We start from the raw sequence: 25,208 nt of genomic DNA on the forward strand, positions 1-25,208 counted from the left end.
CCTTATCACACCGCATGACTTCTAGTAGTCACCCCTACTAGCCATGCGTATCAAGCCACCCTTATCTCACCGCATGCATTTCAATACCCAGACCTTATACCACCGCATGCGTATCAATATCACAATATATCATAATTTGCACCTCAAGTGCCCAATATTTTAATTTTTCCAAAAATAAATTATCAACAATATTTTTCAATAATAAAGAGCTCACGGCTCATACCAAAATAATTCAAAAATCTTACGAAATATTCAGGAATAAATAATTCACGAAAATAATATTTCAAAATCTTTAATATGTTGCTTCAATATCAAATTTAGAAATGTCAAATAATTCATATTAATAATATTTAATTTAAAAAAAATCAACCTTCAAATAATGCACAGTATAAAAGAAACCAAGTTTTAATTAAACAGGTAAAACAATTAGCAGGAAAAGGTCAAGCAAATTTAAGGTATACAAATCAAATCAATAATGGAGAATATAACAAGATTTAATAATTTAATTAATATGCAACAGTGATCTTCATAATTTGAACACATAATCCTTCATATTTAGTCCGTATACACACTCGTTACCTCGTGTACACGACTTTCATCACATTACATTTAATACCAATCCTAGGGGAATTTCTCCCACACAAGGTTAGACAAGTCACTTACCTCGACTTTGCTCCAATTTAACCAAGTAATATGCTTTTTCCTCGATTTTTCGATTCCGGTCGACTCGTATCTAGTCATAAATAATTCGATATAGTCAACAAAAATTATAGAATTAATTCTATAAGAAAATACTACATTTTTCAATAAAAATTTGAAATTAACTCAAAAATGGCCCATGGGGCCCACGTCTCGGAATTCGACGAAAGTTACGAAATATGAACGCCCATTCAACCACGAGCCTAATCATACCAAAATGACTAAATTCCAATAACAGTTCGACCCTCAAATCCTCAAATCTATCTAAGAGGGTTTTCGAATTTTTTTCAACTTAAATCACCAATTAATTGTTAAAAACAGTGATAGATTAGGGTAATCTAACAAATATTGAGTTAAGAACACTTACCCCAATGTTTTCTCTGAAAATCTCTCAAAAATCGTCACAATCCGAGCTCCAAATCGTTAAAAATGGAAAATGGGACGAAGTCCCATTTTCTGAACTTAAACATTCTGTCAAGTGGTTTCTTCTTCGCGAACGCGACCCTTGCCTCGCTCTCCTTCGCGAACGCGACGCCACTCACGCGTTCGCGATGTACACACATACCATACCTTCGCGTTCGCGTCCTCCCCTTCGCGAACGCGAAGAACAAAATCTCACATTCAGAAAACACTCTTCGCGAACACGTCCTAATCCTCGCATTTGCGATGCTTCCACTGACCACACCTTCGCAAACGCGAAGAACAATCTTCTACAACAAAAACTAGAAAAATCTGCTACTTCTCTATGTCCAAAAATGACCCGTTGAGCATCCGAAACACACTCGAGGCCCCCGGGACCTCAACCAAACATACCAGTAAGTCCTAAAATACCATAAGAACTTTGTCGAATCTTCAAATCACATCCAACAATAGTAAACACGAATCACACATAGATTCAAGCCTAATGAACTTTGAAACTTTCAATTTCTACAAACAACACCGGAACATATCAAATCAAGTCTGATTGACCTCAAATTTTGTACGCAAGTCATAAATGACATAAAGGAGCCATGAAAATTTTCAGAATCGGATTTCGACCCCGATATCAAAAAGTCAACCCCTCGGTCAAACTTTCCAAAAATTTAACTTTCGGCATTTCAAGCCTAATTCCACTACGGACTTCCAAATAAAATTCAGATCACACTCCTAAGTCCAAAATCACCATACAGAGCTGTTGGAATCATCAAAATTCTATTCCGGGGTCGTTTGCACATAATTCGACATCCGGTCATTATTTGAACTTAAACTTTAAATTGTTTTTTCATCAAAATTTCATATCTCGGGCGAGGGACCTCGAAATTTGATTCCGGGCATACGTCCAAGTCCCAATTCACGATACGGACCTACCAGAATTGTCAAAATACTGATTCGAGTCTGTTTACTCAAAATGTTGCCCAAAGTCAACTCAGTTGAGTTTTAATGCTCTAATTTATATTTTAATCCATTTTCACATAAAAACTTTCCCAAAAATTTTACGGATTGTGCACGCAAGTCGAGTAATGATAAATAGTATTTTTTTTGAGGTCTTAGAATACAGAATTAATCATTAAATTTAAAGATTACATTTTGGGTCATTACATTCTCCACCTCTAAAATAAATGTTCGTCCTCGAACGAAGATTAGAAAAAATACCTGAGCTAGTGAATAAGTGTGGATAACGGTTACGCATATCATGCTCGGCCTCCCAAGTCGCCTCCTCGACCGGATGACCCCTCCACTGAACCTTCAAGGAAGCAATGTTCTTTGACCTCAGCTTTCGAACCTGCCTATCTAAAATAGCCACTGGTTCCTCAACATAAGATAGATCCTTGACCAACTGAACCGAACTGAAGTCTAACACATGAGACGGATCGCCGTGATATTTTCAAAGCATAGAAACGTGGAATACCAGATGAACCGCAGAGAGACTAGGTGGTAGCGCAAGTCTGTAAGCCACTTCTCCAACTCTTTCAAGAATCTCAAAAGGCCCAATATACCTAGGGCTCAACTTGCCCTTCTTCCTGAACCTCATCACACCCTTCATAGGTGAAACCCGTAGCAATACCCACTCACCAACCATGAATGCAATATCACGAACCTTCCGATCCGCATAACTCTTCTGTCTAGATTGGGCTGTACGAAGTCGATCCTGAATCAACTTAACCTTTTCCAAGGCATCCTGAACCAAGTCTGTACCCAATAGTCTAGCCTCGCCAGGCTTGAACCAACCCACTGGAGACCGGCACCGCCTACTATATAAAGCCTTATACGGAGCCATCTGAATGCTTGACTGGTAACTGTTGTTATAAGCAAACTCCGCAAGTGGTAAGAACTAATCCCAAGCACCCCCAAAATCTATCACACACGCACGAAGCATATCCTCCAGTATCTGAATAGTGCGTTCGGACTGCCCATCTATCTGAGGGTGAAATGATGTACTCAACTCTACCCGAGTACCCAACTCACGCTGTACTGCCCTCCAAAATCGTGAGGTAAACTGTGTACCCCGGTCAGAGATGATAGATACCAGTACACCGTGAAGTCTGAAAATCTCGCGAATATATACCTGAGCCAGCTGCTCTGAAGAGTAAGTAGTAATCACAGGAATGAAATGAGCTGATTTGGTCAGCCTATCCACAATCACCCAAACTGCATCAAACTTCCGCTGAGTCCGTGGGAGCCCAATAACGAAATCTATAGTGATCCGCTCCCATTTCCATTCTGGAATCTCTAACTTTTGAAGTAATCCACCCAGTCGTTGATGCTCATATTTCACCTTTTGACAATTTAGACACCGAGATACATACCCCATTATGTCTTTCTTCATCCGCCTCCACCAATAGTGTTATCTCAAGTCCCGATACATCTTCGCAGCACCCGGATGAAAGGAGTACCGCGAACTGTGAGCCTCCTGGAGAATAAACTCACGCAAGCCATCTACATTGGATACACATAGCCTACCCTGCATCCGTAGTACACCGTAATCTCCAATAGTGACTTCCTTGGCATCACCGTGCTGAACCGTATCCTTAAGGACAAGCAAATAAGGGTCATCATACTGACGCTCCCTGATACGATCATAAAGAGAAGACTGAGAAACCACATAAGCCAAAACTCGGCTCGGCTCGGAAACATCCAACCTGAAATACTGGTTGGCCAAGGCCTGAACATCCAAGGCTAAAGGCCTCTCTGCTACCGGTAAATATGCTAAGCTGCCCAAACTCTCCGCCTTATGATTCAAGGCATCAGCCACCACATTGGCCTTCCCAGGATGATAGAGACTGGTGATATCATAATCCTTAAGCAACTCCAACCATCTCTGTTACTGCAAATTAAGCAACTCCAACCATCTCTGATGATCGGTGTAGATCTCACAATGGATACCGTACAAATAATGCCGCCAAATTTTTAAGGCATAAACAATAGCTGCTAACTCCAAGTCATGTACAAGATAATTCTTCTCATGCACCTTCAACTGTCTGGACGCGTAGGCAATCACCCTACCATCTTGCATCAACACTGCGTCAAGACCAATACGCGATGCCTCACAATACACAGTATAAGATCCTGTACCTATAGGTAATACCAATACTGGGGCTGTAGTCAAAGCTGTCTTGAGCTTTTGGGAGCTCTCCTCACATTCCTCGTTCCACCTGAACGGAGCACCCTTCTGGGTCAATTTGGTCATAGATGCAGCAATAGAAGAGAAACCCTTTACAAATCGGCGGTAATACCCAGCCAAACCAAGAAAACTCCGGATTTCCGTAACTGAGGACGGTCTGGACCAACTTTGCACTGCTTCAATCTTCTTTGGATCTACCTTGATCCCCTCGCACGAAACTATATGACCCAAAAATTCCACTGAATCAAGCCAGGATTCACACTTTGAAAATTTTGCATATAACTTCTTTTCTCTCAAAATCTGGAGCACAGTCCTCAGGCGTTGTTCATGATCCTCCCGACTCCGGGAATACATCAGAATGTCGTCAATAAACACAATGACAAAAGAATCAAGATAGGGATGAAATACACTATTCATTAATTGCATAAATATTGCTGGGGCGTTGGTCAGCCCAAAAGACATCACAAGAACTCGTAATGACCGTACCGAGTCCTGAAAGCAGTCTTCGGGATATCTGGATCCCGAATCTTCAACTGATGATTGCCTGAATGCAAGTCAATTTTAGAGAATACCCTGGCACTCTGAAGCTGATCAAATAGGTCATCAATACGTGGCAATGGATACCTTTTCTTCACTGTAACCTTGTTCAACTGGCGGTAATCAATACACATCCGCATAGAACCATCCTTCTTCTTTACAAATAAGACAGGAGCACCCCAAGGCGATACACTAGGCCGAATGAAACCCTTATCAAGCAATTCCTGTAACTGTTCTTTTAATTCTTTCAACTCTACTGGGGCCATACGGTATGGTGGAATAGAAATAGGCTGAGTACCCGGTAATAAATCAATACCAAAATCAATATCCCTGTCGGGTGGCATACCCGGAAGTTCTGCTGGAAATATATCAGGAAAATCCCTTACTACAGGAACTGACTCTACAGTAGGAGTATCAATACTAACATCTCTCACATAGGCAAGATACGCATCACACCCCTTCTCAATCATTCGTTGAGCTTTAAGAAATAAAACAACCCTACTAGGAACATGATCCAAAGTACCTCTCCACTCTAGCCGCGGTAGACCTGGCATAGCCAATGTCACCATCTTGGCGTAACCATCACGAATAGCGTGATAGGGAGACAACCAGTCCATGCCCAAAATAATATCAAAATCTACCATACTAAGCAATAATAAATCAGCTCTGGTCTCAAAACCACTGATAATAATTAAACACGACCGATACACACAGTCCACAATAATAGATTCACCCACGGGTGTAGATACATAAACAAAAGAACTCAAGTAATCATGTGATATGCCCAAATACGGGGCAAAATAAGATGACACATAAGAATAAATGGAGCCTGGATCAAATAAAACTGATGCATCTCTATGACAGACTAGAATAATACATGTGATAACAGAATCGGATGCAACGACATCTTTTCTAGCATAAAGAGCATAATATCTGGCCTGGCCTCCCTCTCTAGGACGACCTCTACCTGCCCGACCTCCACCTCTAGCTGGCTTTGCAGGTGGAGTGGCAACTGGTGCAGTAATCATGGCATGAGAAGCCTGAGGACCCTGTGGAATAGGTGGGGCCTGAGAAATTTGTGGAGGTGTACCCCTCCTAAATCTGGGGCAATCTCTCATAATATGACGAGTTCCACCACACTCAAAACAAGCTCTCAGAGGACGTGGCTGCTGGGACTGGCTCGGGCCTGATCGACTAGACTGCCCGCTGAAAGTACCCCGTACAGGAGGTACAGAAGAAACTGGTGGTGCATAATATGGAACTTGAGGTGTGGGAGTAGTCGGAATACCACTGGAAGTTGGAAGTGTTGAATGAATAGGATGACTCACATAGCCTCTACCATGACGGGCTGCAACTGGGGCACGATAATTATTATATATGCCAGAATCTCGGGGTCTCTTAGCTTCCCTCTCTTCCCTCTCCCGAGTCCGCATACCTTCCAATCTCCTAGCAATTGACACTACCTGATGGTATGTGATGTTCATCTCTAGCTCTCTGGCCATACTGTATCTGATACTAGGGTGAAGACCCTCAATAAATCTGCGAACCCGCTCTCGAACAGTGGCAACTAAGGCTGGTGCATGCCTAGCCAAATCACTGAATCGGACCGCATATTCTGACACGGTCATAGAACCCCGGCATAGCTGCTCAAACTCTGCGCACCATGCATCCCTAAGACTCTGAGGAACATACTCCCTTAAGAACATATCTGAAAATTAAGTCCAAGTAAGTGAAGTTGCCTCAGCCGGACTATTTAATTCATATGCCCGCCACCACTGGTAGGCTTCTCCTATAAACTGGAATGCCGTAAAAGAAACCCCACTGGAATCCACAATACCCATAGTACGAAGGATACGGTGACATTCCTCCAGAAAACCCTGAGCATCCTATGAAGCTAAACTGCTGAAAGTGGGAGGGTGGTACTTCTTATACCTCTCGATCCTGAGCTGCTCCCCCTCTGAAATTGTTGCCCTAATCTCAGGCCAAACTGGGACAACTGGTTGCACTGGTATAACCTCTGGGGCATGGTCAACTTGGGCCCGTGGCTCTGGAGTACGGGCGGCAGGAGTCTGTGCTCCTCCCCCGGCCTGAGATGTCGCAGGAGCAAGTAGAATTAACCCTGCCTGAGCTAGAGTGCCAAACATACTCAAAAACTGGGCAAGAGTCTCCTGAAGTGCAGGAGTAGTAACAGGCGTCTCAGGTGCCTCCTCTCCAACTGGAGCTACTGGTGGCTCTGGTGCGGCGGCTCGTGCAAGTGCTCTGGCTGTACCACGTGGTCTTCCTCGGCCTCTGCCCAGACCCCGGCCTTTTGCGGCTCCAATAGGGGGCGCGGGTATCTGATCATCAGATCCAGTTGTGCGTGTCCTCACCATTTGTGAGAGAATAGAAAGACAATTGTTTAGAACTTTGAAATCAACAAAGGTGCACGGTAAGGAATCAAAGAAATGAATATTTACTAAACCTGCTTGTGACTCATAACACCTATGAACCTAGTGCTCTGATACCAACTTGTCACGACCCCAAATTCCCTCCGTATGAGGTCGTGATGGCACCTAGTCTCTAAGACTAGGTAAGCCTATCAATGCGTAATAATCATAAATATCTGAAATAAATAAACTACAATTCAAATAATTACAACTCCCAAAATCCGGTAGAAATCAGTCACAAGCTTCTACAAATTTATTCTCAATGTTTCTATGTATCAAGGTCTAAAGAAAAATAAGAAAGCAACATAAAATGATAGAAGGGGATTCCGGAGTCTGCGGATGCTGGCAGATATACCTCGAAGTCTCCGTGCGCAGGTAACTCACTGACGTCTAGACTGGTAAAATGTACCTGGATCTGCACAAAAAGATGTGCAGAAGCGTAGTATGAGTACACCACAACGGTACCCAGTAAGTGCCAAGCCTAACCTCAGTAGAGTAGTGATGAAGTCAGGTCAGGCCCTACTGGACAATAGATAATGACATGGGAAAAAATGTTTAAACAATTTAATAAGATAAAATGACTGTGAAAATGAATCAAATAGTATGTTACATTTAATGACACCAAATAATTGCAAATAATATCTCGTGGAATCAAAACAGATTTTCTTTCAACTTTATAAAAATCACAACAATTAATCGAAGGCAACTATGGCCATAAATCAATATCAACAAGGGCACTACCGAGGTACCGCCTCGTAGTCCCAAATCATAAATAAATTCACAATATCTCATTTTCTTATATCACCGCGGGAGCCTTCACAATTCATTTAAATAAAATATTTTTTTCGAAATAGCATCCCGCATTTTAGCCACCCTAATCACACCGCATGAATTCTAGTAGTCACCCCTACTAGCCACGCGTATCAAGCCACCCATATCTTACCGCATGCGTTTCAATACCCAGACCTTATACCACCGCATGCATATCAATATCACAATATATCACAATCTGCACCTCAAGTGCCCAATATTTTAATTTTTTCAAAAATAAATCATCAACAATATTTTTCAATAATAAAGAGCTCACGGCTCATACCAAAATAATTCAAAAATCTTACGAAATATTCAGGAATAAATAATTCAGAAAAATAATATTTCAAAATCTTTAATACGTTGCTTCAATATCAAATTTAGAAATGTCAAATACTTCATATTAATAATATTTAATTTAAAGAAAATTAACCTTCAAATAATGCACAATATAAAAGAAACCAAGTTTCAATTAAACAGGTAAAACAATTAGTCCTTCACATTTAGTCCGTGTACACACTCGTCACCTCGTGTACACGACTTTCATCACATTACATTTAATACCAATCCTAGGGGAATTTCTCCCACACAAGGTTAGACAAGTCACTTACCTCGACTTGCTCCAATTTAATCAAGTAATATGCCTTTTCCTCGATTTTTCGATTCCGGTCGACTCGTATCTAGTCATAAATAATTTGATACAGTCAACAAAAATTATAGAATTAATTCTATAAGAAAATATTACATTTTCAATAAAAATCCGAAATTAACTCAAAAATGGCCCATGGGGCCCATGTCTCGGAATTCGACGAAAGTTACGAAATATGAACGCCCATTCAACCACGAGCCTAATCATACCAAAATGACTAAATTCCAATAACAGTTCGACCCTCAAATCCTCAAATCTATCCAAGAGGGTTTTCGAATTTTTTTCAACTTAAATCACCAATTAATTGTTAAAAACAGTGATAGATTCGGGTAATCTAACAAAGATTGAGTTAAGAACACTTACCCCAACGTTTTATCTGAAAATCTCTCAAAAATCGCCACAATCCGAGCTCCAAATCGTTAAAAATGAAAAATGGGACGAAGTCCCATTTTTGAACTTAAACATTCTGTCCAGTGGTTTCTTCTTCGCGAACGCGATCCTTGCCTCGCTCTCCTTCGCGAACGCGACGCCACTCACGTGTTCGCGATGCACACACAGACCATACCTTTGCGTTCGCGTCCTCCCCTTCGCGAACGCGAAGAACAAAACCTCACACTCAGAAAACACTCTTCGCGAACGCGTCCTACTCCTCGCTTTCGTGATGCTTCCACTGACCACACGTTCGCGAACGCGAAGAACAATCTTCTGCAACAAAAACCAGAAAAATCTGCTACTTCTCTAAGTCCAAAAATGACCCGTTGAGCATCCGAAACACACCCGAGGCCCTCGGGACCTCAACCAAATATACCAACAAGTTCTAAAACACCATATGAACTTAGTCGAATCTTCAGATCACATCCAACAACACTAAAAATATGAATCACACATAGATTCAAGCCTAATGAATATTGAAACTTTTAATTTCTACAAACAACACCGGAACCTAGCAAATCAAGTCCGATTGACCTCAAATTTTGCACGCAAGTCATAAATGACATAACGGAGCTATGAAAATTTTCAGAATCAGATTTCGATCCCAATATCAAAAAGTCAGCCCCCTCGGTCAAACTTTCTTAAAATTCAACTTTCGAAATTTCAAGCCTAATTCCACTACGGACTTCCATATCTCGGGCTAGGAACCTCAGAATTTAATTCCGGGCATACGCCTAAGTCCCAATTCACGATACGGACCTACCGGAATTATCAAAATACTGATCCGAGTTCGTTTGCTCAAAATATTGACCAAAGTCAACTCAGTTGAGTTTTAAAGCTCTAATTCATATTTTAATCCATTTTCACATAAAAACTTTCTGAAAAATTTTACGAACTGCGCACGCAAGTCGAGTAATGATAAATAGTATTTTTATTTTCGAGGTCTTAGAACACAAAATTAATCATTAAAAAAAGATGACATTTTGGGTCATCACATATAGATAGGAATCTTGTAACTCATAGCTGATAGACTTGCTTAGTTTTTTTTCATTTTGATTTTGGTATAATAATGAGGTCAGCAAGCAGTAACAACAGCAACAACAGTGAAATCACAGCTTCTCGGTAGTCCCAGCTACTAAAACTTTCAGAACTACACTGACTTGATTCCTTTATAGCCAAGAATATGTAGACAACCTCCGAAGCAAGGTTCAGTCAGACTTTTTAATAACGCTTCCCATGGAGTATCCAAAAGGACAAAAAATTGCTCGTATTTGCTCACTTTATCTTTGCCCAAAAACTCTTCGTGTTTCCGAGCAAAGAGGGGCAGTTGTGAGCACCTGATTTTTGTCTTCCTAAAATTACTCCTACAAAGTTCAAAAGTAGATCTTTCTAAATTATTTTCGTTTTTATTGAATTTTAGGATTTTTTGGTTAATTTTGTCTGCATTTAGTTACTTATTTAATATTTAAAATTATAAAAAATACCATAAATATATAAAATATTCATTGCATAGCATCTTAGATTTAATTGCATATTATTATTTAATTACATGAGTTAATTGCATTATTAAACGAAAAATCACAAAAAATATGGGTCATTTTTACATTTTAGCTCTTAATTGCAAATTAGTAATTTTGCTTTCATTAGTTTAAATTAATTAATTATTTAAATAGTAAAATAGATAACTAAGTTTATTTCTACAAATTAGATTTAAATTAGGATTTAATTTAGTTTTTAATTAATTTGATTAGAACTTTAAATTAAAGGAAAAGAAAGAGAAAAACAAAGAAAGAAAAGGGGTTGTATTTGTATTGGACCATTCTCAAGGAAGCCCAACTGCTAAGATTCCCCTCAAACTCACGCGGCCCAGGTCCAACGCCTCCCCAATCCGGTCCAGATTCCTCACTAAACCAAAACGACGTCGTTTTCGTAACGTCGATCTTAGCCGTTGATTTCCTTTGATCGAACGACCCACAACTCCACTCTCCAATCCCCTATATCTGTCGGAGACCCCCCCCCCCTCTTCCAAACCCCTCAGATCCCTCTCACTTCTCCATCTCTCTCCCTCAGCCTAACCCTAGCCGCCCCCAAACTCCCACAAACCTCCACCAGCGGTCGCCATCTTGGCACCACCAAACGACCTCCAAATCCGCCCAAATTCACACCCCACACTCCTCACCTCATCCTCAATCCAAATCTACCTTCAATTTTCCTAAAACACCACTCAAAATCCTCGAATTTTAGATCTAAAATCGGCCAGAAAACCTAATTTAGTTCTTTCCGATTCCTTCATCAAGTTCAAGCTGTTTTGAGTTGAAACTAACATTAATTATTTGTTCTTGTCAAGAACAATTAATTAATGTAAGCTTTAGTTTATTACGGAATCATCGGAATCCGGTCGAGCCTCTTGTTTCGCTTCAAGATGGGTAGTTTTGTTTTTCTTTACTAGGTACATCCTTGCCCTCTTTATCTTGTTTTGTTATTTTGTTTGCTTTAAGAAAGATTAAAAAAAAAGAGAGAAGAACAATGTGTTTTAGGTGTTTAATCAGAACTTGTTTGATGAACGTTTATCTCAGTTTAATTAGTTTAGCTTAGTAATTAGTTAATTAACAGTAAATTAACATTTTGGCTATTTGTTTTAAGGCGCAACATGTCTGTTTTGTTTTAAGGGTTTATGTGATTTTAACAGCTCAATTGCATGCTAATTAGTCTTAATTAGTGAGTTAATTAGATTAATTTTGCTTCTTTGTTTATTGGGACTGATTTACATGATTTCTTTCTGCTATGACTCATGTGTAATTAATAGGAGTTAAAGGGGTCAAAGGGATTTGGAAAATTAGGGAATCTGATTTGTTTGTTGGGGAAGTCTCTAGAAGGGACTAAAATGCATTTTTTTTTAAAAATCAGAGTTCATTTCAAGTTGGGGTCACAAGAAATAATTTTCAGAAGTTAAATGGTAAGAAATAAAAAGAACCATCTAGAAACAAGGACAATTGTCCAAATTCAGTTTTGAAAGATGCTATTTTCCTAAATTTTAGTGAGGGCCTGACAAATTCTATTTTTTTTGGGGACTCTCTCTCATTCTCTCTGATTACACACACACAGCCTATATAATAGGACTCATTCTGCATTCTAAAACAGGAATTTTCGGACGCGCAAGAGAGCCCTGAAAAAAATATTCCAAGACTCTTTCTCCTCATTTTTCAATCTGATCTCCTTCTTTTTAAGTTTAAAGCTAGAAAACAAAAGAAAAAAAATCCAGGCTGTGTTTCTTTTCATTTCCCAATGTTCTTTTGCTGGGATTCATGGTCTGAGTTTGAGGCTGCTGTGGTTTTGGTTTTTCTGCTTTGTGTTCTTGCTGCTGTTTCTTCTCAGAATTTCAGAGACTTATTTTCTCTTCTACTTACTTTTGCTGCTTTAAGGTACACATTGATAACTTTGTATGATTCTGAGCTTAGCACAATCAATTTGAGCTTGAAATCTGTGAAATTCAGATGGTCGTTGTGCTTACATGATGTTATATATCTTCTTATGCAATGTTCTAAGTATTTGAATGGCTTGAATTGGCATTCGCTCACCTCTGACCTGTTTGCTGCTGTTATGAATGTCCTTAAGCACATGTATTACTATTAGTTTCTATTATTGGCATCTCCACATCATAATTTGTTGATCATGAATTCTAATCTATAGACTTCCTAATGGTTTGTTAAGACAACATGTCAAGCTATTTGTGAAGGACTGATAATGTTATGTCATGGCTTCAACTTATGGGTCTGGCCATCAATAGGCCAGATCTGTGAGTCTCAAACCCAAATCAAGCCATTTTGAAATGTTGTAAGCTATTGTTCGTCAAATTGACAAGCGTTGTGGATGAAATCGAAGGTTACAGTTATTATAGCATTTCATCAAGTGTAGTTAACTCAATCAGTCAGGACTATGTAATTTTATTTCTTATTATAGTCGTAATTTAGTTGAAAATCCATTTAGTTTAAATTTGAAGTTCCCTTTATATGTGTAGTTCAACTTTAATTCCTGAATATTTTTTTGATAAAATGGTTCAAATTTGTATTATGAATGTTTAAGCATGTTGTTTTATTTTTCTATCATTGGTAATAGAGACCAACAGAGATTTAGTGAATATAGCACTTGGTGAAAGATCTGTTTGAGGCGTATATGTACAGATTTTCAGTCACAATTTTGAATTCGTTTGAATGCTAAAAACAGTTGTTTGAGCAGTAAACTTTAAGACAAAGTAGACTGAAATTTGAATCACAAGAGTTTAAGGGCATGAGTAATTCATTAGGAAATTATTTGTATAATTGGAACCATTATACTAGTGCTTTTTTCTTCAAATGTAGCTTATTACGTTTTGGGATATGAACTTAGCTGACTTGGTGTTATAAATTGACTTGGTAAAGTGTTTGATTAATTCTCTGCAATTATTGCCACACAAATAAGTCTAGGCCACCGTAGTAATAGGGAAATAATTGGGATTATGAGGTACTTTATAAAACTGGACCTGAGCCGAAATTCAAGTCTGTTTGACACTCCATCAATAATTGATTCAGCGTCAATTATTTGTTCATAGGATGACCCATTTTCCTTTTAAAGGTGAATGTCTATCAATCATCAGACACTTCCAACAACTTAGATTTAATTAATTCTTCTAGCTCTCATTAGTTGAAATGTACACTTCTTCCACACTCTTATACATGATTCATGGCCTCACATTAATCTCAAATCCTAGGAAAATAATTAATTCATGAACACCCTCAAATCCTAGGAAAATAATTAATTCATGAACACCCGTGGAAATGCTTTTAGGCACACATTTAATCTATTATCGTAATTGTGTACACGTTCGCGTGATATGATTATGATTTTCCCAAATAAATCAAAGTATGCGTTCGCGCGACTTTGGCCGAACAATCTTAATAAAGTGTTATTAATTGTGTACACGTACGCGTGACATGATTTTTGGCACACCAAACAAACGGATTCACACACACGTGGTTCGTTTTCAAGATAATTTCATAATGCCATAATCAAGTAATTTAAAAGCGGTAAAAGGTAAAACGCACATAGGTTCTAAAACACGTAATTAAACAATTTAATTAAGCCATGTATGATTAAAGCGATCGTGCTAAAACCATGGAATCCGGAAGTGCCTAACACCTTCTCCCGGGTTAACAGAATTTCTTACCCGGTCTTCTGGTTTTCGCAGACTTTAAACAGAGTCAAATTTCCTCGATTTGGGATTTAAAATAAACCGGTGACTTTGAACGCCATAAATTATCCCAAGTGACGACTCTGAAATTAATTAAATAATCTCATTTCGAATAATGTCACTTTAATTGGAAAAACTCTCTATCCCTCTCGGGAAAAATGAGGCGTGACATCTCTTACCGCCATCTATATTAGAATCCGATTGCAAGATCATTTACATATATAGGGAGGGAGCCAAAGGACACATTTGTTTCTTTATGGCATTTTGCTCAAAGGTCTAGAGAAAGCATGGCTGAAGTTAGAGATACGACTCCTAATTATCCAGTCGAAGAAATATTTAAGTGGTTTTGTGAAGGAAAATCGTTTTGTGGACCTTTTTGGGATCACGTTACAACATACTGGAAAGCAAGTGTAGATAGACCAAATAGAGTGTTCTTTTTGACGTACGAAGATTTGAAGAGCGATACTTTGGGTTATGTGAAGAAGTTAGCAGAGTTTATGGGGAAGCCTTTCTCTGAAGATGAAGAAATACAAGGCGTGGCTGAAAAAATAGTGACTCGCTATAGTTTTCAAGGTTTGAGCATCTTAGAGGTGAATAAGACTGGGGGGACAGGATTAATTAGTAACAATGCATTTTTTCGAACAGGAGAAGTTGGCGACTGGAAAAATCTTTTGACGGAGGATATGGCTAAATCCATTGATCAAATAACACAAAGAAATTTCAGTCTTTGGGCTTAACATTCCCCATTTCAACGCGGTGTGAAAATAGTGCCAAGGAATAAGGGTGAAATGCATTTTAAAATAAATACTGCCTTTTTGTTTTTCATTTAGATCTGTCTGTCTGTCTTCATCTTGATGCGTACCTGTTTATTATTGTTTGGTAATAATAAAATGATTAATCAAGTTATCCAGGAGTCCTAATTTGTTACTCCTTCCGTCCCACATTTTGAACCTATTTCCTTTTTGATCCGTTCCAAAAAGAATGACCTCTTTTTAAATTTGGAAACAATTTAACTTAAACTTCCAATTTTATCCTTAATGAGAAATTTTAATAACCACACAAATATTATAGACCCCTTTTTGACTTGTTTCGGACCACAAATTCCAAAAGTCTTCATTTTTTCTTAAATTTCGTGTCCACTCAAACATGTTCACATAAATTAGAACAGAGAGAGTAGTATTAAACTTTCTTTGACTTGAACTTGTTTCATGAAAATTATGCGATATTATTAAATTAAATATTTGGTCAACTTGACCACGGAAATAATTATCACATAAAAACTACTATAAAGAAAAATATTTTTGTGTGGATAACCTTTTTAAGAAATAAATAAACAAGCATAGTGAATAGTAAAGTTACTTATCCTAGTACTCTATCTATATTCTATATGTATCTATATTATTATAAAATTATGAATACAATGTCGGTTTACAAAAATGACCTCATAATATTAAGCATAATAACTCATAATAAAAGGATATAACCTGTATTCTAGATATTAGCCTTATAACCCTATTAGTTTTAGGACATAATACTATACGTTAGGAATCCTACATGATTACCTTTAGGAATTCTATTAGTATAATTACTTTCGGGATGTCTAATTCAAATAAAATTAAACAAGTAAATATCTTTAGTCATTTAATCCTATTACTTTTATGATATACTTCTTAAAAATTTCTATTACTAATTTAATTTAAAAACGTATTATAATGTCATATTACTAATTTAATTTGAGAATGTATTATATTGTCCAAATTCATTTAGAAAAAGAAGAGCCTATATTATTATAAAAGCATAAATATAATATTAATATATGAAAATAGCCCTAAGCATGAATACAATGTCGGTTTAGAAAAATGACCTCATAATATTAAGCATAATAACTCATAATAAAAGGACATAACCGAAATTCTAGATATTAGCCTTATAATCCTATTAGTTTTAGAACATAATACTACACGTTAGGAATCCTACATGATTACCTTTAGGAATCCTATTAGTATAATTACTTTCGGGATATCTAATTCATATAAAATTAAACAAGTAATATCTTTAGTCATGTAATCCTATTACTTTTATGATATACTTCTTAAAAATTCTTATTACTAATTTAATTTTAAAACGTATTATAATGTCCTATTACTAATTTAATTTGAGAATGTATTATATTGTCCAAATTTATTTAGAAAAAGGAGAGCCTATATTATTATAAACGCATAAATACAATATTAATATACGAAAATAGCCCCAAAATGTTAAGCTAAAGAACTCATAGGGAAAGGACATAACTGTAATAACCTATTTTTTTTTTTTTACTACAATACCTTATGTGCTAATTTTTAGTATTTACAATTTTGTCTATTAAATTATTGTTAAAAATATGTAGAAAAATTTAATAAAATTAATTTTATAAGAATCCTCCGTATTGGCAATACATTACCACTCTATAATGTCCTATGCCAATAAAAAATAAAAGTAATATTAAATAATTAGATAAAGAGTTAAAATTGAGAAAAAGATACCCCCACGTTAATATATTTTTATTTTATATTTAAACTATTTTTCTACTCAAATAATATTTTTTTATCAATTTTTTTGTATAATATTTAAAAATACTCAATTATTAAACAACAACTAATAAAATATTTAAGAATATAAATGTATGATAAAGAGAAAAAAATTGTTAGTAAGAGTCAATACCACTAATTATTCTACAAACATAATGATCTGAAAGTGAAATGTCATATCAATTTTTTACTTTTTGAAAATAAAATTTATGGTGGATAAAATTATAATTAAAATTAAATATTCAAAAACAAAAAATGAACTAATATTAAAATCCGAACCAACATAAAATAAATTATTTTTATGTTAAAACAAAATAATTAAACTTTTAATTAATTATTTAGAAAGAGAATCTAATTCAGTTATTTTTTAAATTTATCATTTGAGTAAAATTTTTATTCAAGTTAAAAATAATAAACTTAGGGTACATAAGTCATAAATCACAATACGAACCTATTCCAAGGCTCGGAATCTCAAACGGACATCGATAACATTAAAATCCACTACAAGTCATGTCACGACCCCAAATTCACCCTCCGTAGGATGTCGTGATGGCACCTAGTCTCTAGGAATAGGCAAGCCTAACAATTTTTGCGGAAATACATAAAATAAAACTGAAGCCAAATTCAATAATTTCAACTCCCAAAACCCGGTAGAAATAAGTCACAAGCTTCTAAGAATTTATTCTAAGTGTCTCAATACATCATAGTCTAAAAAGAAATCAGGAAGACAACATAATAAGAATAGAGGAGGACTCTGAGGTCTGTGTACGCTGACAGTTATATCTTGAAGTCTCCGTGTACAACTAGTTTACAGATACCTCGTCCGATAGGAAGTATCTGGATTTGCACAAAAGATGTGCAGAAGCGTAGTATGAGTACACCACAGTGGTACCTAGTAAGTGCCAAGCCTAACCTCGGTAGAGTAGTGATGAGGTCAGTCAGGCCCTACTGGAAATAATAATAAATAAGACAGAAATTTATAATAGTGTAATGAAGTGACTGAGAAATAAATGAAATTTACAGAAAGATAACAACACAACAATTAGAGGTAAACAACAAGGGCGCTCCCGAGGTACCGCCTCGTAGTCCCAAAAGTAAATCTGCAGTACAGGGGGATCTCCCGAGGAACCGCCTCGTAGTCCCAAAAGTAAATATGCAGTACAGGGGATCTCCCGAGGAATCGTCTCGTAGTCCCAAAAGTAAATATCCAGTACAGGGGGATCTCCTTAGGAACCGTCTCGTAGTCCCAAAAGTAAATATGCAGTACAGGGGATCTCCCGAGGAACCGCCTCGTAGTTCCAAAAGTAAATATGCAGCAGGTAGTCGGAGGAACAAAAAAATTTCAGCAAAAGATTTTACAGTTAAAGATTTAAATCAAATCAAGAAAAGCAGGCAATTCACCTAAGCATATTGCACATATTGCACGTAAGAGTTAAGGCACGGAGACATGTGATATTAGGCTAAATATGATCACTACATATGCTAAGGCAACTCAGTTAAAGAATTTAAAAGAAGACTACTCAGCAAGAACCGATATTTCAAAATTTAACCCGTGTACGCAAGGCGCTCACATATCATAAAATGTTACAACAGTTTCAAATCCTAAGGGGATTTCTCCCACACAAAGTTAGACAAGTCACTTACCTCAAACCAAGCTCAATCAGCCAATAAGAATGCCTTTCCCTCAATTTTTCGACTCCGATTGGCTCGAATCTAGTCACAATTAGTTCGATTCAGTCAATATAAATTATAGGAATTAATTCCATATGAAAATACAGTTTTTTCAATAGAACCTCAAAATTTGACTCAAAAATCGCCTGTGGGTCCCACGTCTCGGAACCCAACAAAAGTTACAAAATATAAACGCCACCACGAGTTCAACTATACAAATTTTACTAAATTTCGACATCAACTCGACCCTCAAATCTTCAAATTAAATCGAAATAGTTTTTATAATTTTCCAACTTAAATCACCGATTAAATGTTAAACATAACCGTGGATTTGGGTAATTTGACCAATATTTAGGTAAGAACACTTACCCCATTTTTTAAAATTATAAATCTCCCGAAAATTGCCTCTTCCCGAGCTCCAATTCGTTAGGGGTTAGGGTAGAAATTAGGGATTTTGAAAATTTGAGGATTTAGACCCCAATTTAAGGTCGGATTCCAAAACTAATTACGTATTCGGGCTCGAGGGTGAATGGGTAAAAGAATTTTGGTCCGAACCTCGGAATTTTACCAAGCGGGCCCGGGGTCGATTTTTTGACTTTTTGGAGGAAAATTTGAGAAATTTAATTTACGAAATATAATTGATTCCTTCAGCAATATTTGATGTTATTGAGTCATTTTTGAATAGATACGAGTGGTTTGGAGGTGAATTTTAAAGAAAAAGCTGTGATTGAGAATTAAGTGGTCTTCAGAGCAAGGTAAGTGTCGTGTCTAACTTTGGCTTGAGGGAATAGGTATTATGTATTTATTTGCTACGTGTTTGGTTGTTAAATACGGTGTATAGGTGAGGTGACGAGAATCTATGCATCGTTGTCGAATCATAGCATGCGAGTGAAATTCTATTCTTATCTATTTTGTAGCCTTAAATTCTACTATCCATGCTTAGCGAGTTATTTGAAATGTTGGGTGACTTATATCTGGTTTCACTGAGATTTGGTAACTTTCAAATATTGATTCAAGGTTGAGGTTACATTGTGCTATTGATTATGGGTAAAATATTAGTTTCTTTGTGATACTCCTATCTATCCGTTGTTATTGATTTTGTGATTTGTGAAGAGGAGTGGAAAGCACGAAGGGTGATGTCGTGCATGCATTATTTATATTGTGAGGAAGAGTGTAAAGCACGAAGGGTGATGCAGTGTATATTATGAGAGGTTTAATGCACGAAGGGTGATGCCGTGCCGTTCTATTTATTTATTTGGTGAGGTTGAGAGTAAAAGCACGAAGGGTGATGCCGTGCCGTTCTATTTATTTATTTGGTGAGGTTGAGAGTAAAAGCACGAAGGGTGATGCCGTGCAGTTTTCCTTTGCTGTTTTATTTGCTCAATTCGTTTAAGGATTTTCGGTTTAATTCTGTCTATTCATTATTCTCACTCTTTATATTGTATTTCCCTAACTATATGTCCCCTTTCCATTATTTCTGCGTTATTTCTTTATATAATGTTGTTGCCACTAGCATGATTATACTGTTCAGGTTATATGTAGGTATTTTGTCCTAGCCTCGTCACTACTTCGCCGAGGTTAGACTCGACACTTATCAGTACATGGGGTCGGTTGTATTGATGCTGCACTCTGCACTTTCTGTGCAGATTTTGGTACCGGCTCAGGTTGATCGAGATTTTGCTATTGGTCTGCTGTCCGGAGACTCAAGGTAGATCTGTCGGCGTTCACAGACCTTTAAGTCCCCGTCTATCTTTTCTGTCCTACTGTTTTCTTTCATTCAGATAGTTGTATTTCTTTCAGACTATTACTTGTAGTAAGTTCTAGAATGCTCGTGAATTGTGACTCCAGATCCGGGTGGTAGTAATTAATACAATTTTATAATATTCTGCACTTACTATATTTCATCTTAGTTAATTATTGTTATTTACTCAATGGAAATAAGGAATTGGTTTAATAATTCTCTAACGTTGGCTTGCCTAGCAAGTGAAATGTTAGGCGTCATCACGACCTCGTCGAAAATTTCGGGCCATGACAATAACTTTTCTACCTTTTAATTAAGCACTCATTATAACATTTGTGTACAAAAGTATCGATACATATTCTATAAATATTACTGGATACAAATTCTCTCATTAGCATTTGACTAACTCTATAACTCAACATCAACTTATAAAAGTACTTGCGAAACGACATTTACTAATTGCACGTCTAGTTCAGACAATATAATTTTAGAGAAGATGAATAAATTATGTTTTGATCTTGTCATTAATTTTTTTTATATTAAGTATATTCTGCTAATTAATACCACAACAAAGAAGCAATCGGATAACTTGAATAATTTGAGGCAAAGCTTGAATGAAGCCATAATAAGGCATCTAAAGTATGTGGGATTTGGTCAAAATTTATTCCTCTGTTAAACTAGCTAAATAAGATTAATTCATCATTTCCGGGGACTTACTTTTTTTTTTCTTTGTTATTTTTGTTTTATAACTTAAATATATTATTTAATAATATTTATGTAACTTTTAAAAACTTGTGTACTCAATAGTACTTTACATTAGATAAAATAATAATTTAAATTAATTTTTTAAATTTAGATTTAGGGTATTGAATTTCAAGCACTTCACGAGTATTTTTCTTATATTTGGTTTCGAGTATTTTTTTGTTGTAAAAGTTTAGGTTTAGTAGTCCTTATTTTCCTTTTCTTGATTTAGAAGTCCTTATATTCCTCTTTTGTTTTCCGGTTTTAAGAGTACCTTTTCAAAGTTTACGAGTATTTCTTTTAAATAATAAAATAGTCATTCAATTATTTTTTAAAATTTAGAATTTTAATATTAACTAACTTTTTTTTACTAAATAATACTTGGGAGTAAGAACAAATATCTAGCAATCACAAATGCAGTAATCTCAAAAGTTCATCGATTCCAATTTTTTAAAAATTCAAGTATCAAAGCTTAACTAAGAAAATATTTTAATTTAATTTTAAGAATATAAAAAAAAGAGAAATATTGATAAGATTCAATAACACTAATGGTTGTAGTAATATAAAAATCCAAAGGTGATAGGTCATAGCGAATTTTTTATTACTCTGAACATAGAATTCTTATTGTATAAAAATTATAATTACAGTTAAATATTTAAAACTTGGGATGAGCTAATATTAATATTTGAATCAACAAAAATAATTATTTGATAACTTGATTTATATGTTCTTCCTATCGATTGACGCTAAGCATACGTGCAACACACGTACACTAAAACTAGTCATATAAAAATAAATTCAACAAATAATGATTTAGGCATGACAAATAAAGGATTTACTATGTTTCAATAATTTTTTAATTTAATACATAAGGGTGTCTACGAATTTGAATCAATATAATTTGTACATATAAACTAAGTGTGTACTCGTCACCTCGCGTACATGGTTTCAATTATACAATTTTCACATAAGACTCAATGCCTAAGGGGTAATTTCCCCAATTCAAGGTTAGGCAAGATACTTACCTCGAACCGGGTAACTCTTTATTCTGCTAAGCCTTTGCTTCGCGAATTAGCCTCCGAAAGTCTCGTATCTAGTCATAATTAATTCGATTCAATCAATATAAATTATTGAAATTTATTCCATATGAAAATATAAATTTTCCAACAAAATCCGAAATTTAACTCAAAAATCGTCCGTGGGTCTCACGTCTCGGAATCCGACGAAACTCACAAAATCCAATAACCCATTCAATTACGAGTCCAACCATACTAGTTTCACTCAAATCTGACTCTGAATCGACATCAAAATCTCACAAATTCGTTTTATGAGATTTCTAAAATTTTTCCCAAATTTTCATCTCAAAACACTAATTAAATGATGAAAATAATGATATACTCGTGTATATTAACCAAATCCGAGTTAAAATCACTTACCCTGATATTTTTTCTTGAAAATCTCTCAAAAATCGCCTCTCCCAAGCTCCAATTTGTCAAAAATAAAAAATGGGACGAAGTCCCCCTTTTTATAACTTAAAGTTTATGTCCAGGCGCTGCCCTCGATTTCCTACCTCGATCTCCAACCACAATTTCCAACCTCGATTTCCAGCCTCGATTTCTAGCCTCGATTTTCAGCCTCGTTCCAGCCTCGATTTCCAGTCTCGATTTCCAGCTTCGATTTCCAACCTCGATTTCCAGCCTCGGTCCAGCCTCGATTTCCAGCCACGATATCCAGCAGAAAAGTTCTAGCAGCTGTTTAAGTCCAAATTTTGATCTGTTAACCATCTGAAACTCACCTGAGGCCCTCGGGACCTCAACCAAATACACCAACAAGTCCTAAAATATCATACGAACTTAGTTGAAACCTCAAATCATATAAAACAACGCTAAAACCACGAATCATACCCCAATTCAAGCTTAAGGAACTTAAGAATTTCTAACTTCTACATTCGATGCCGAAACTTATCAACTCAAGTCCGATTGACCTTAATTTTGTACACAAGTCATAAATGATATAACGGAGCTATTGGAATCATCAAAACTCTATTCCGGAGTCGTTTGCTCAAAAGTCAAACTCCAGTCAACTCTTTTCACTTAAACTTCAAAAATGAGAATTGTTCTTTCAATTTAATCCTATATCATTCGAAAACCAAACTTGACCATACACGCAAGTCATAATACATATTACAAATCTTCTTGGAATCTTAAATCACTGATCGGAACGTAGATTCTCAAAACGATAAGTCGGGTCGTTACACTTTTACCCTTTTGTGAAATAATTTTTTCTTTTGAACCCGTCCCTCCTTGAATGCTATGAATGAGGCTAAAAGCCTAAGTTGGGGGTGTTGGTATTAATTGAAAATTGGTAAGGGTGTACATTGTGTGTAGAAGCAAAGACCTCAAAGTTGTTTATAGGAATACTCAAGCTCCAAAAGAAAATAGTTATTAAAAAAAATAAAAATAAAAATAAAAATAAAAATAAATATATATATATATATATATGGAATCTTGAGAAAATTAGAGAGGTTATGTTGGTAACTAGATGTCAATAAGGGCTATGTGGTTTAAAAAGAAGCAAAGTGCAAAAAGAAAGACAAATGTGAGTAGTGTTCAAGGAGGGTATAGTCACTTGTATCCCAAATGCTTATCCTACACTTTCCTAAACCTACATTACAAGCTTAAAAAGTCCTTATGGGATCTCCAACCGAATTTTCTAGAATAGGCGATGAATTAAAATAAGGGCAAGCTTATGGCATGATATTTTGTAACACTTGAAATTCTTTGTTGAGAGTGAGTGTCTTTGTGCATTTGTCGCTTGTGTTGTTATTGTAAATATGGTGATTTTGGGACTTTCTGTCACGACCCAATTTTACCTATAGGTCGTGATGGCGCCCAACAACACCGCTAGGCAAGCTAACTAATGAATTAGACGTATATTTTCTCTTTTAATAAGTTTCCGAGTGATTAAACTTTCTTTATTTGCAGATTTAAGAAAATTAAAGGTTTATATAAAAAAAACCAAGTAGTAGTTCAAAATCACAATTCTACTAGTGTGTGTGCCAAGACCTGGTGTCACAAGTATATGAGAATCTAGTAGATTATACAAAATTCTAACTACTATCTGAACATAAAACAGACATAACACAAATACAAAAGAGAGACTCTAAGAGTTATAGAACGGCTTAGGAAGCAGCTCGCCACTAGGCCTCGGGATATCTGGGATACGCGCCGGTAGGACCGCCTGATGCACCTGTCTCAGATCCTGCATAAAAAGTACAGCAAGTGTAGCATGAGTACCTAAACAACGTGTACACAGTAAGTATCAAGTCTAATCACGAAGAAGTAGTGACGAGGGGTTGACTTCAACACTTACTATGGGCTAACAATATGAATAAAGAAATTTCTAAATAACATGAGTAATGTAAGTAATAATAATAACTCATCAACAAACAGGAGCAAATAGTTCTTCCACAATTCGTAATAATCTCAGAAAGATCACTTTCTTTACAAATCGTAAACTTTTAAACCACAATATAGTATAAGGTATGGCTAGGCACCAAGTATTATTAAGCACGATTTATGCCGAGGTCATACGGCCCGATCCAAAATAATGTGTACACTATCAAGGGTCGAGAGGCACGAACCATAGATACATCTATCTACTGCCGAGGCGTTCGGCCCGCTCCACAAGAAGAGAGGATAATTTATAAGTAGTTGTCTCAACCGTTATTAAAGGCTAATACACAAGGTACCACAAATTCCATTAATGGTTTTCCACAATTTAATCAACAAGTTCTAAGTAATTTAGGTACTTTAATTAACAAGTAGGGTTCCAACATTTCAAGTAATCCATGATTTGGGTCTTAGACTACCCGGACATTAGCATGAATAGTAGCTACGCACGGACTCTCATCACCTCGTGCGTACATAACCCCCACAATTAGAAGCAAATAATAATAATTTAAATCACCTATGGGAAGAATTCCCTCTTACAAGGTTAGACAAGAGACTTACCTTGTCTCAAAGCTTACTTTCCGGTCCACAACTGTGCTTTAAACTCTCAACTCGGTGCCAAACGACTCGAAACTAGTTAAATGTTATATAA

General features: G+C 36.3%; 1 protein-coding gene and 1 long non-coding RNA gene across 2 annotated transcripts; both read left to right on the forward strand.

Annotated features, from left to right (window-relative positions):
• Window positions 1-11,172: 11,172 nt before the first annotated feature.
• LOC104106358 (uncharacterized) lies at window positions 11,173-13,225 on the forward strand. Its single transcript, XR_688580.4, has 2 exons — window positions 11,173-11,603; window positions 12,577-13,225. It is a non-coding gene; the product is annotated as an uncharacterized lncRNA (long non-coding RNA).
• A 1,443-nt stretch (window positions 13,226-14,668) lies between these two features.
• LOC104106359 (flavonol sulfotransferase-like) lies at window positions 14,669-15,118 on the forward strand. Its single transcript, XM_009614888.4, has one exon. The coding sequence runs from the start codon at window positions 14,669-14,671 to the stop codon at window positions 15,116-15,118; it is 450 nt and encodes a 149-aa protein (XP_009613183.1).
• The last annotated feature ends 10,090 nt before the right edge of the window (window positions 15,119-25,208 follow it).

Source organism: Nicotiana tomentosiformis, chromosome 1, assembly GCF_000390325.3.
Source record: "Nicotiana tomentosiformis chromosome 1, ASM39032v3, whole genome shotgun sequence".
In the NCBI taxonomy this organism is placed as follows: domain Eukaryota; kingdom Viridiplantae; phylum Streptophyta; class Magnoliopsida; order Solanales; family Solanaceae; genus Nicotiana; species Nicotiana tomentosiformis.